General features: G+C 35.9%; 1 protein-coding gene across 1 annotated transcript; it reads right to left on the minus strand.

Annotated features, from left to right (window-relative positions):
* Positions 1 to 1,943: 1,943 nt before the first annotated feature.
* LOC145072799 (SEC1 family transport protein SLY1-like) lies at positions 1,944 to 4,805 on the minus strand. The gene is made up of 2 exons (XM_079019273.1): positions 4,643 to 4,805; positions 1,944 to 4,016 (listed from the first exon to the last, which is right to left on the minus strand). Exons 1-2 carry the CDS (start codon positions 4,671 to 4,673, stop codon positions 2,158 to 2,160), a joined length of 1,890 nt encoding a protein of 629 aa, XP_078875399.1. The 5' UTR covers positions 4,674 to 4,805; the 3' UTR covers positions 1,944 to 2,157.
* Positions 4,806 to 14,259: the final 9,454 nt, after the last annotated feature.

The following is a 14,259-nucleotide window of genomic DNA, read 5'->3' on the forward strand; positions in this document are numbered from 1 at the left end:
GGTTTTAACAAAAATGAAGGAAAGACGAAGTCATGCCTGATTTCAGAATTCCAGCGAAAGGTTTGGACAATTTGACTTCGAATCTTCGATAGGTGAGTAGGGCGATAAAAGAAAATTTGAAATGTTGAAGGTGGGCTTGTACCCATCCTGCTTTTAACTAAACTATTCGTTAATTATTTACATAAGAAATTAATTTAGAGACAATAGTACAAAATTGAAAGATACAGAAAAACGACGGGTTACATTTTGATGAATAATATTAGAATTTTTTACATTGATTTTATTCTTTAGGTTTTTTATATGTCATAACTTTGAACCACATAAACTTGTTTATAAACTTTTGTTTTATAGAAATAGGTTCCCGATATGTATATGTATATATGTGTATGAGGTCAACACCTAGTGTTTTCTAATAGAATATCAATTTTCACAAGCTCCTGGAGATCAATAGTCGGTCACTGCTCAATCTCTCGAAAATCGGTGGTCGCATGGTTTAAAACATCAAATTCTAAAAGAAGGCTTTCGACAAAACAACCAGCAGAGCACCAGTGATATAAAGAAGGGTAGTTTAACAGATACCATAAGAGATTAATTGCAACAACCACAAAAAGGATTAAATCATTAAACCCTAAGTTATTAAAAGATCCAAATCTTTTTCAATTTCAATTTCATCAGTTGAGAGTAAGCAGTCATGCAAAGTTAAATCACTCGAACCAAACTCACCTTTATCTCTAAAAATGTCAACTTCCAAGCTGGTGACAAAGCGAGAAGGAAGAAAGTAGTAACATGTGGTTGTGGCGATGTGTGTAGTATAGGTGTTGCACGCAAAGAAAAACAGAACAGGGGAAAAGGTGCCCTAATTACAAGGTAAACAACGAAATTTTGCTCTGATTTTGCCCTACTTACAAGGTATGGTCTTAAATCTCTTTTTATGAATGTTGATTTTGCCTTAATGTTATAGGTGGGAGGGAAGTGTGGTTTTTTTAAATGGTATGATGAAGAATATGAAGCATGGCATCTCACTCAAACCTGCCATGTGGAGTAGAAGAAGAAGATGATGAAAAGGCATTGCTAGAAGTTATTGTAGGATTGCTTGCTTGCTTTTTATCTTGGTTATTATGTTGACAATAGTGGTTTTGAAGATGTAGTTGTTTTGTAGTTTAATGGGGTTATGTACAGTTGTAATGAAGAATGTTTGGTCAAAATTCTGATGGTTATAAACTCAACCGAATCCATGACAGATTCCAAGTTTTTCCATGACAGATTCAAAGTTTCCAAATCATACCATGAGATAATTTAGCAATGTACTTTTATTGCATGTAAAAATAAGATAGTTTCTAAATGCAGGAAACACATTTAACACAGGGTCATTGAAGATTTTGAAGGATCTGGAGATTAACGAGTTTCTGGAGAAAAATAAATATGTTTGTTTTTTTTATTGTCAAACATTTACATAGATTTGGTTGTTGATGTTTTTTCAGTGATGATGTGGAAGAAAAGAAGCAAGCTGAACCATTTGTAGTACATGTGAAATAACCCAAACTGCACATATTTCTTTTTGTATCTTTTCTGTCGGTTCATTTACACATGCTTCTTTTCAAATACAAGTGCTACAGCATCATATCATAATTTGTTACAGCAATGTACAATGCTATAAACTGCTGCTAGTGATGATCTGTTTGTCTAATTTTTCAAATTAAACTACCTAGGTTTTAGCTATTAAATTTCTCATGTATTAGTTGATGTTGGACTATAGGGTTATCTGTCAAAGTAGGTTGCCTGTTCAAGACCAAATGTATTGGATCTCTTTCCTGGCTTTCTGGAAAGTTGTTTGGATTACAATTGGCAGGGGCACAATAGTCTTTATCTGAAAAGAAGTTGGGGACAAAAACATAGAATAGAAGAAAGCATAATAAGAGGAAAGGGCATTTTGGTCAGACAACTTAAAAGAAGTTGGTACTTTTAAAAGTAAAGGACTTGATGGTTTTCTCAGAAATTTCAAATTACACTCAAACAAAATTATTATCATAGAGACAGAAACAAATCTATCTTATACTTTAACAACTTCATTTCTTGTTATCATTGTTTTTTCTTGAAAGGGGAAAATCCCACAATGAGATAACAAAAGTTAGCTACAGCAGAAATGTACTCACATCATTAGGCAGGAGCAGAAGCAGAAGGAGTGGTACCCAAACCCATCTTTTGTCCCAAGACAGCAAGCTGATCAACAAAGTCAGCACCAGTGAGAATCTCAGTTGTCCCGTATATGATATGCTTAGCAGAAGAAGGCGGCTGCTGCTGCCTCCGTGCAAGCTCCTGCAAGCTTCCATATTCAACATAATTCCCACCACCAATCATGAACACAATCGCTTCTTTAAAAGGCCCTTTCATTTGACCAGAACTCGAACTCGATTTCGGTGCACGTGGGTCCAACACCAGGTAAGACTCGATCTCCGGATTATTATTCGGTTTCCCTTCCATCAACGCTTCAACCGTTCTCGCCATTGCCAACTGATGATCACCCGATAACAGATTCTTAACACCTGCGGTCACAGCACTTATCGACTGCCCATAAAGCTTCTCAGCCCAATCCACAATGTTGCTTCTGCTAGCAGCATTTGCAGAAGATGCTAACGAAACATTTAACGATTTCATCTTTTTCACGTATTGAAACGCACACGTGTCCACCTCCGCTTCTCTCAACGCGGATTCAACCATTTCCACTTCTGCCTGAGGGATGGTTTCCGATGAAATAAGGAACATGATTGCAAACCGAAGCTTATCCGTTTTACTACCTTTCCCTTTAAGAACAGATAAAAGTTCCCCCCGGTCGATTCCGCCTCTCACCATCATTTCGTATTCCTTTTTCGCGTATGAATCCAGAGACCTCTCTTTGATCTCCCCGAGCAAAACCGTCGCGATGTTTGTGTGTTTATCGATTGTCTGTTTCCGTTCGGTCAGTTCAGGCAGCGAGTTCACCGCGTTCATCAAATGTTTTGTGTTCCCGATCAGATCGGTCCCGTCGAATTCCGCTCCATCGTTTCCACCGCCCGTTCGCCGGTTCACTTCTTCCACGTCTTTCTTGTATTTATTCAACTGTGTCTCGATTTCAACCGCTACCTCCGGGAACTCCAGATTCCCGTTCGCCACCCAAAACGGGTCGACCCGGTCCAATTCATATGACTTCATCCCACCACCACCACCACCGCCTTGTATGGTTAACCGGTTAAGCCTCAACCCGAGCACATCGTGAACGAGAGGTCGATAACGAAAGTCATGTTGGATGGCAACTGATAACTCGAGGTTCCGGTCAAACAAACATAAAACGGGTCTCTGAAATGAGCTTGTGAAGTTACCGTTTTCGGAAAATAAATTGTTTTTAACGAGTAAATGATCACGTAACCGCTGGTCCAGCAAGGATGCAACCATCTCAGCAGGACCGCCACGTGGGCACCGGATGATCGGGACAACGCCAAGTGTAGCCAGGACACAGAACAACCCGCTCACTAGCTTTTCGATTATTTCTTCAATCTCGCGATCAGTGGCTTTCGGATCGTTTAACCGGATGTAACAAGATTTATCAGCTAAAGTGAAGAGATTGTCATCCAGGGTTACAAACTCCAGATACTGATCATGAACTTTGGAGATTCGTTGGATGGAATCGGAATTCAGGGTTCCGGAAGCAAGGTCTTCAAGAAGGGGGCGGGGGATTGATGAAGAGAAGTTTAGGTGGAAGTAATCGTAGACGGAATTAGAGGCATCCGAGATGATTCTTTCGATGTTTTGTTGGGAAGGTCTTACAAAGTAAACAGCAGGAACATCAGAGACAGGTTTGCGGTTTTTATCGATAAGGAAGTAGAGGGTCACACCATGCTTGCGGAGATCCTTCACATGGATCAGAGGGGACAGAATGTCTTGACAGAACTTGTCATAAATCAGTATCTTGTAAACTTCCTCGTTTGCTGTTCCACTTGCGTTTATAGGCTGATTCAGATTTAGCATCCGAGCTATGCACTCTGAAAGTACATACAAAATTAGATCATGTTTTGCTTTGTTTGCAAGGAAACAACTACAATGGTATGGTATGAAAACTCTGAAACTCCATATCAAATAACTACATTTATTTTTAGGCTCAGATTCAATATAATATTATTCAGGTTATGCAATCCGAAAACATTTCTATTTCTACTCAAGTGTAAGCATCCAAGACGTTAGTCATACACATACATATACTTCAATATACCGATCAAAACTCACTAATTACAGAAAAAACCTACAATGTCTCATACAAAAGCATGAAATCGGATGAGATGGTGCTAAAGCTTCAAATTAAGGAGCACAATATAGAAAACCGTTCGATTTCTAATGAGAAGGCGTATCAATTTTATTTCATATGATTCGCTATCAGTGTCCATGCGATGTAATACCTCATTCACATTGATTTTCAGATTCGGATTAAAATGGACGGTGTTTCGATAATTAGATCATAAACCCACAGCATACATATAATATATTTATTCAAGATCCAGATTATGTATATATTAATCGTGCTAGACATTCAGGCTTAATTTCATATCCGATCGGAGCCTGACATACATGAAACTGAATCGGACAACAGACATAGGGGGGAGAAATCAATCACCTGTCTGTCTTTGACGAAGATTGAGCGCCATTGATGGATCTAGAGCGAGAGCGAGAGCGAGGGATCGATCAAGGGAGATGTTATGTTAGTCGGTTTTGTGGTTCGTCTGTGCGGTGAAGGGCTTTAGAGAAGCTCTTGAACATCAAAGGATTTTGATAAATAAATTACACAAAAACACGCAAAATCCCTTTTTTTCCAATATTAATTCTCCTTTTAATATGATATTGTTTTTTTTTCCTAAATGTATAGAATCAATGATAATTTTAATTTTATATAATAATAATAAAATTGATCATTTATTTAATAACTTTTATAACAAAATTATAATTTTGTATGTTATCACAATATAATAAATTACAATTTAAAGAAATTAAAAAAAGAATATGATTAGTAACATAATTTTACATAAATATAACATATTTCTTATTTATAAATCCAAAAGAACAATCTTAAATAAATATTTACATTTTGGATACCAAAATATAAAAATATGTTAAAACATTGATCATAAGTTCATAACCAACATAATAATGACTATGATTTGTATCCTCTCTAATAATCTCTAATAAATAAAGATTTTTTTTTGTCAATTGTCAAACTCTCAAGAGTTTTGTCACATGTAATTTTGAGGTTTTTTTTAATAAATTAATTTCACATGTCATTTTGTGGTTGTTTTGTATTAAATGAGATTAATTAATTAATTAATGTATTTATTTTATTAATTTCAAAAATAAAAACTATAAATGTTATATATATATGTTTTTTTCCTATGATATGATAAATATGCATCCAATTTTGATTATGTCATCCAATTTTGATTATATTTTTTCAAAATAATAGCATGTTTCTTATATGGTATTACAATTTACCATATAGTTACCAAACATACACCAATTTCTTGACACATATTGATTAACTGTTTCAAAGTCAAACTTTAACTTAAATCATAGAAGTCAATTTATATGGATCAAAAGTCATTTGAAGTTGAAGTGCAACCTTTTAAATACTTTTGATAGAAAAAGAATACATTACAATCCGAAACAAGTTGAAAGTGACTTTCTATAATTCATAAATTCAATGTAATTCATTTTAATCGATTTAGATTTAATATCATTTTCAGTTTTTTTAGCAATTAAACTTTTATTTTAATCAACTCGTATGGTACACGGGTCTCACACCTAGTTCTTATAAAACTATGAGCATCAAAGAGCCTTACATCACGTTGAACTTGGTTTGATATTTGAGTTTAAGTGGAAGGAGATTGAGGCTTTATTTATTGTTATTTTTTTTTTTTTTGTGATGAATATGAAAATGAATAAGGAAATATAGATGGGTCAAAATAGTCATTTTACTTTGTAGTTAATTGGGAAATTTTTTAACAAAGACGGGCTTCGCACCAAAATAAATTTTGCAAACAAAATTAAGCTTTAATACTAGCGATGCAACATAAAAAAACATCCAACAATATTCATAAGTAACCTTTGACAAAGCATAGTCACAAGGACGAAACTTGTAATTTTGATTTTAGTCTAAAAATATTGTGACCGACATTGCCCAAGTCCAAACCCAAATTCAACTTGAGATTCTCATCAACAGTTGCAATTGCAGCTTTTATGTAAGTTATAAATTTTTTATTTGTTTAGTTTTAGTAATTAATTAACATAAGATCATATTTGACAAATTAGCTGAAAAACTAGTTTTAGTTTATAAACTAGTATATTAATAAGTTAGTTTATCAATAAGCCAAATTATAAACTACAATAAATTATTATTGTGGTTTTACCAAACTCTAAATTATAATAAACTAGTTTATTTTTGTCAAACATGACTTACCAATAGACTTTTAATATCTTTCAATATCATAGATGTTATAGTGACTATTTATATTGTTTTTTATAATATGTAAAATACATGTATATATAATGCAAACCTCCCATTTCATGAAATTACCACCTATAACAGTTTATGTGGATTGATCCTTCTATTAGAAACTAATAATGATAGAAATGCTCTTTATTATGCACATGAGGAATTGAATGATTTAAAGGCATTGAAGGAGAAGGAACTTAAGGATTTGAAGGTGGCTCCAAAAGGTTACATAGTAGGTGGTGGCGTAGGTGGTAGAGGTGTTGTTAGGTTTATCAGTTCTTGAACGTTCATGAGAGAGTTAGAAATAGATGACAGAGTTTGAAAAGGTTCCAGAGAGTTTGAAAGTGTTTTTGAAATTTGAATGTATGATTTAGCTTTTTGTTTAATGGTTGTAATGTTAGGAATGTATCTGGACAAAAATACCCTTAATAAAAAAGGTTCTTAAATGGTTATTAACCTTTAGTGGTTTTCATTTGCGCTTTTACCTATATATATATATATATATATATATATATATATATATATATATATATAGAGAGAGAGAGAGAGAGAGAGAAAGATAGAGAAAAAGAGGGAGAAGGGGAAGGATAATTTGAGAACTTATAATTTCCCAAAAATCTGAGAACTAAAAGTGAAACGTTAGATCAAAATTTTAAGTGGCTTTGATTCATCAAGGCGTAATTGTAGTTATCACTTCCTTTAATGGCATCAAAGACATTTCATAAGTAATGATGGGGGCATATTGGGAATTAAAAAAAAAATCTTAAATAACTCTCCCATTTAATTTCACAAATACACGTTTTGTTTCTCACACACTATTTCTTTCTCTAACCATCATCAGATCTCTCTCTCTCTCTCTCTCTCTCTCTCTCACACACACAAACACACACATACACACTTCCTTACACATATTCATCATTAGCTCGTTCAACAGAGTACACCGTCATCGCCGAATTCATCTCGACCTCCTCTATCGATTGAAGATCTGAACGAAGAAGATGATCCCCTTGTTTATCGGGAATACAAAGTGCAAACACTATACAAAGTTCATCTGATCACCACCGCTCTGCTTCCGCCTAAATCACTTAACATTAGCCTCTCGTACTATCCCTTTAGGTTCTCGATGGGTCGAAGGCACCAAGCCCGACCCATTATTTGTATTATAGGATACGAATTATTTGTGTGATATATGTATGAAGGACCAGGGTTTGGCCTAGAGCTGGCAAAAATTGACCCAACCCACCAACCCAACCCAAAATTAGCAGGTTGGGTTGAGATTTTCAACCTATTTAAGTTAAATGGGTCAACCCGTCTAACCCGTTTAATTAAATAGGTTGGTTCGGGTAAAAATTACCAACCCATTTTCAACCCACCAACCCATTTAACTTTAAATTATATTTAATTTAACAATTATTTAAATATTATCATGTATTAATCTAATTATTAGTTTATAAATTACAATGTTCGTATAATTATTTATGTTTTAAAAAAATGAGATTCTAATTCCTACTTTTTTTTCTAAGCACCGACAACACTAGCCACTCTCCAAAATCACTTAGAAATTTTATATCTTTAATGTTATTTGAACAATTTCTTTGAATATGTGAATTGGGATTGTGTTTTTCTCATACATTGAAATTTTACTTAAGTTTATAATTGATTTAAATGGTATAATCTTTAGTTAATTAATTTATTTATTTTTATTTAAATGGATCAATCCAAGTTTAACCTATTTTATTTAATAAGTTAGGTTGGGAACTACATAAATAGGTCAACCAAATGACAACCCATTTCTATGAAAGGTTGGGTTGGGTTGAAAATATCAACTCATTTAAATAAATAGGTTGGGTTGGGTTGAAGATTTCAACCCAATTAGTAAATGGGTTGAACCCGAACCCAACCCAGGTCGACCCATTGCCACCTCTAGTTTGGATTTGGCCCCTAACATTTATATGAAAGACCAGGATGTGTATGAAAGATCAGGATCTGTCTCCTGGCAGTTGCATGAAAGACCAGGATTTGGCCCCTGGAATTTGTATGAAAGACCGAGATTTAACCCTCGACAAGAATTATATGTAAGACTATGATTTGACCCATAGCATTAATTTGTATGTTGGTATTTGGTACTTTGGGGAAAACTTACTAAGCGTTTGCTTACAGATTGTGTTTATGGTTTCAGGTACTTCCAGTACTTAAAGGAAAGGCCCGGCGTGATGGCACAACATTCTCTACCGTTATTTTCGCATTTTTGATGTAGTCTGATGATGTGACATTTATACATTGTAATGGTTTTGGGAAAAAATTTTATACTTATAGTATTTGTTTTAAAAATGAAAAAATTTATTCTGGTTTTGGGCTGTTACAAAACTCGTTTATTTCGTGTCGTGTCGCGGATCGTTTCGAGAATTGTTAGGCCTAATGTTATTACTTCACTTTCCAAATACGTTTAAACCTTGGTTTTTTAGTTGAACCAGACTAATAAAGGTTCTTAGTTCAATCGTTCGACTGCCAGTCTATATATTTGACAATGGTGTGCATCGGCCTTCGAGTTGTGTACACTCTGGATAACCTGATCGATCAATCTATTCAATTTGCTTTTGGAAATTGTTTGTTTGCTACTATCCAAATCCAATAAACCGACTCAAACGATTTTTTACCATTTTATCACAAGAAACTGTTCAGTTCGATCCAGCTTAGAAATTGACATAAAACTGGTAATCAATAAACCGCTTTCGTCCCCGGTTCAACCGGCTGGTTCAATCCAGTTTTTAAAACATGGAGAAATGTCATAAATGCCCTACGAACTTTATAGGGTTGGTCCATTTGGTCCCTAAATTATTTTTGTGGCTTTATGAAGGAACGAACTCTAAAGCAACCTGTCTTTTTACTCATCGTGACATATTTTAGCAAGTTTTAGTGCCACGTAGACAAAACTTGGGGGGCCCAACCCCATCTTCTTCCCTACTCCTTCTCACAATCGACAGACCAATAGAAAATTCGTCAAAATGAAACTGTGAATGCTCGTAATCCTAACAAGAATAGCGTGTTCTACTACGATCTGGTTTCCGTTTCCATTGATTTTAAAGGAGTCAATGTTAGTGACAAATTAATACCGATATCATAACACTCACTTGTTTTCTGATCTTACACAATATCTGGCGGTCAATTTCAAAAAGGGTTATTGTCACTGTAGCCCAACAATGTTTCATATATTGGTTTAAATGGTCCCTCATGACTTTTTTCCTTTGAATGGTACGAACTTGTGTTTTACCGGTTAATTTCGCACCTTTACCCATTTTTGAAGGTTACACTGCCTTGTCAACTGCCAAATAAGCAAATGAGTCAAAAATGACTCGGTAGTAAGTCGACTCATCGTTGCCACGTAAGCCAAGAGTTATTACACTCATTTAGTCAACTGCAACAACCTCTTGCTTTCTCTCTCTCTCTCTCTCTCTCTCTCTCTCTCTCTTTCACACACACAAACCTTTTTTTTTGCTTCTCATTACATAGATCTTTAGTTATTCATCATATTTTGCAGACATTGCCTCCTGCTTTTTTCGAGAAGTAATTAGAAAAGAACAACAACAAAAGAGCAACAATTGTTCTCAAGAACAAATATGTTGTTGAATAGAATATCAAATACATTAAAATCAAGGACAAATACTACTTCGTGGATGGATGGGTCAAGTTCATTAAAAAAATCTTCTTCAAATTTGCGACTTGCTTGTCTTTTCGCTTCTCTCTCCTCCTCCTCCAAGTTCAATATTTCATGTCATTTTTTAGGCCCAAATGGATGCTTCAAACACCCAGTTTGTTCGTCAGGTAATTTACGAACCCACAATTTGATTTACCCCTTTGGAAATCAAATCCATTTCCCTCAATACATTTTCGATTTGTGAACACAAATTTACCATTTAAAGTGATGAAAGAACAGAGCTCAAGAACACAAATCTCTTGAATTAGTTAAATCTTTCAAATCAGACAAACGATTTTACTCTGTGACGATAAAACTTTCACGCCTTCGAGGTTCATGGGAATGGGAGGCAGTGCAGATCTGTCCGACATTAAGAGGCATCAAGTTTTCTAGTAATTCATTTGGAGGAAGTGGCGACAGCGGTGGTTCACCATTTTCTAGTAGTGACAGTGGTGGTGGTGTATTCATCTTCTTCAATGGGGGACTCCCAACACAATTCCACTAGTCTGCATAATTCTATATTTGATTTCGATTTCTCGTATCACCACATTGTCGTCAACTACATTGTTACTCAAAATTCGATCGTTTCGTCAGAGCTTAAACCCATTAATCTAAGGAAAGTATGTTTTCGTTGGAGAACACTTATAGGAGCGTTGGTCCATATATCATAGTGGAAATCATTTGGTACTGAGTCGAATGAGACAATCTTCTATGTACCCTCGTAGAGCTTTATAAAGGTATAACAAATTTAACTGGTTCGATAGCTTAAAATCCTAAAGTAGATCTGGAATCTTTTTTATTAAACCTGGTGGACGATTTTGGTGGTAGATGATGGTGTATTAGTATCGTTGTTGGAACAAAGGGTAAAGGGAATAATAAAGGCAGTCATCGGTGGAAGGAAACGGGGGATTAGGGCTTTCTGTTGGATTAGTGTCTAAGTCCATAACTATTTTGGTATGTACTTGACCCGATGGTGCATGGTCCTTTTGGGTTGCCTTCACCAAAGCAACTTGATAGGATGAATTATGGAGAGAAAGGATTAAATATGATTTATTAATATATTATGAGAATAATATATTAAAGGAGAAATCATATTGTTTAATTAATAATAGTCAAGAATTAATTAGTAATTAGTTTTGTGACTAAAAGAGATTAATTAAACTTAAGGGACTGGAATTGTAATTATAAGATAATTGCAATTTGGGCCATGGATTGCCTTATATTAAGGAGTAGACGAATTTTATGGGGAAGCCCATAAGGAAATCGTCCAAGGCCTTAAGGAAAGGAATCTATGGGTTGCTTAGGGCTTAAGCATCCAAATTAGGGTTTCCTTGTTAGATAACCCTAATAGCCTCCTATATATATATATATATATATATATATATATATATATATACATCCCTTATGACCTAAAAACATGGACAAGACTTATTCTAGGGTTTCACACATTTTAGGGCAGCCTCCATCCTCTCTCCTTCTCATCCTCTTGCTCTTGGTGTTTGTGAACCATTAGAGGAGTGACATTTGTGACTCTAAGCTTTCTAAAGTCAATACAAGGAGGATTTGGGATTGTTATTGCTACATAACAATCAAGGTATGATTTAAATCCTAATTATATGTTATATTGATTGTCATATTCTAGATCTAGGGTTTATAGTCTTGGATAACTTGCATGTACAATAGAGAAACCTAGATCCAAGCATTAGGGTTTGCATGAGCACATAGGATGTTCTTAGGACCAAAACCCATCACTTTCTAGCGGTGTGGGAATGAGAGAGAGAGCTCTTAATTGATAAGGGACGTGTCTTATGGGGTTGTATTTTTTTAACTTTAAACCTATTGATTAGGAAGGGGTTCATTGGGTGACCCCTTCATTTTTTTTTTCAAAATGACTTTTAAACCCTAAAAACATGAATTCATACCCTTTAAAGGTAAAAAAAAATATTGAGGAACCATGTAAACCAATATATGAAACGTTGTTGGGCTACAGTGACAATAACCCTTTCAATAAACACATAAGGGTTCAAGTTTCTTATTGTTGTTGGGGATACATAGGGAAAAGGTCACCCATGTTCATCGGACTCCACCCCTTTTATCCCTATCTTTGAATTATAGACACCTACCCTCAAATTAATACAAGAAACATAGGGATGAGCAAAGTAACCGACTCGGCTGGAACCGGCCCGGGAACCGAAGTCGGCCGAAATTAAGAACCGAACCGGACCGCCGGTTCCCGGTTCTTACCATGTCTTAAATGTTGGAACCGGTCCTCGAGAAATAGCAACATACGATTTCGGTTTCTTTCGGTTCTACCAATTCCGGTTCCTACCGGTTCCCGATTCCAAAAATCCACAAGAATATCGTCCCAGCCCCGGCCTGATCGATTCCATCGGGTTCCGGTTCCGGTCGGTTCCCCGGTCTATATGCTCATCCTTAAAGAAACAGATAGCAGGCGGGTGCAATTCAATGTGGGCCCAAGTTTTGTCTATGTGGCATTAAAACCTACTAAAATAGGTCAGTACGACTAAAAAGACAGGTTGTTTCAGAGTTATTTCCCTCATAAAGCCAAGAAAATAGTTTAGGGACTAAAAATACCAACCCTAAAAAGTTTGTAGGATATTAGTGTCATTTCCCCTTAAAACATTGATCATAAGTTCATAACCAACATAATAATGACTATGACTCGTATTCTTATAAAACTATCAACATTAAAAAGAGCCTTACATCACGTTGAACTTGGTTTGATATTTGAGTTTAAGAGGAAGGAGATTGAGGCTTTATTTATTGTTATTTTTTTGTGATGAAGATGAAGATGAATTAAGAAATAAACATGGGGTCAAAATAATTATTTTACTTTGTAGTTAACTAGGATTTTTTTAATAGATACGGGCTTTACACCAAAATAAATTTTGCTACAAAATTAAGCTTTAGTACTAGCGATGCAACAATCCATCAGTAACCTTTGACAAAGCACAATCACAAGGACGAGGTAACACCTGCTCCAAGAATTGCTTAATGGATGCAATTTTTTAGAGTCTTGGTGTCTGGACTCGGCGAGTTGGGAGCTCCAACTCGACGAGGTGAGTCATTTAAAGTCATTCAAAGGATTGCGGGATTTCAACCCTACTCGACGAGTCAGAAGGCTCCGACTCGGCGAGTAGGCGCTATAAAGGAAACCCTAAATTTTAGGGCTTGGTACCCTATTTAAAGGACTTATGTCTCATTTGCAGCCTCCCTTATTTCCCCCTTTGTCCAGAGAAACCCTAGTATGTGCCCTCCCTTTCTTTAAGTGTGTGTGTGTGTGTGAGAGAGAGAGAGAGAGAGAGAGAGCTTGGAGAGTGATTCTTGGTGCTCTTTTGGAAGGAACTTGAAGCTTGAAGAGGTTGTATTGAATGGAAGGCAGTAGATCCGGGATTTCCTCCAGTGTTACAACTACTTTGAGGTATAAAGTCGAAACATTGGCTTTTCTTTGCTTAGTTTCCTTCTATGGAAGTTTATGGCCATTATTAGCATGGTTTGGGATCATTCTTGGATTTGAGCTTGATATGAGCATATGGCTTTAGATCTGGATGTCTCAGGGCCTTTGGGGGCTTAAAGTTGCCAACTTTATCACGTCTTGGCACCCCTTCATGCTCTAAGTCCCTTTTCAAGCTATTATTAAGTGTTTCTAGCCTTGGATTCTTTGCATAACACGTAAAGTTTACAACTTTACGTGGTAACTACACCATAAGTGGTTGGATACGTGGTATGTCGATCGTCTTCGCAAGTTGAATGTCGACTTTGGGGAAGATTTGGCTATCGACATGGTGCTTCATTCCTTGCTTCCGTGTTACAATCAATTTAGGATGACCTACCACATGAACAAGGAAGAGGTCACCCTAAGTAAGCTCCAAGGTCTCCTAAGGGTTGCTGAGAGCAACCTCAAAGACAAGTCTGTTGCACCAACTCCCAATCCACCCATTGCTCCTGTTTTGGCAATTGGGCAAGGAAGGGGTAAGAAGAGGAAGGCTCTGTCTAAGAGCTACCGCAAGGGAAAGTCCCGAGATGGTTCCTC

Source organism: Lactuca serriola, chromosome 9 (genome assembly GCF_051521515.1).
Source record: "Lactuca serriola cultivar US96UC23 chromosome 9, Lser_US96UC23_V15, whole genome shotgun sequence".
NCBI classification, from domain to species: domain Eukaryota; kingdom Viridiplantae; phylum Streptophyta; class Magnoliopsida; order Asterales; family Asteraceae; genus Lactuca; species Lactuca serriola.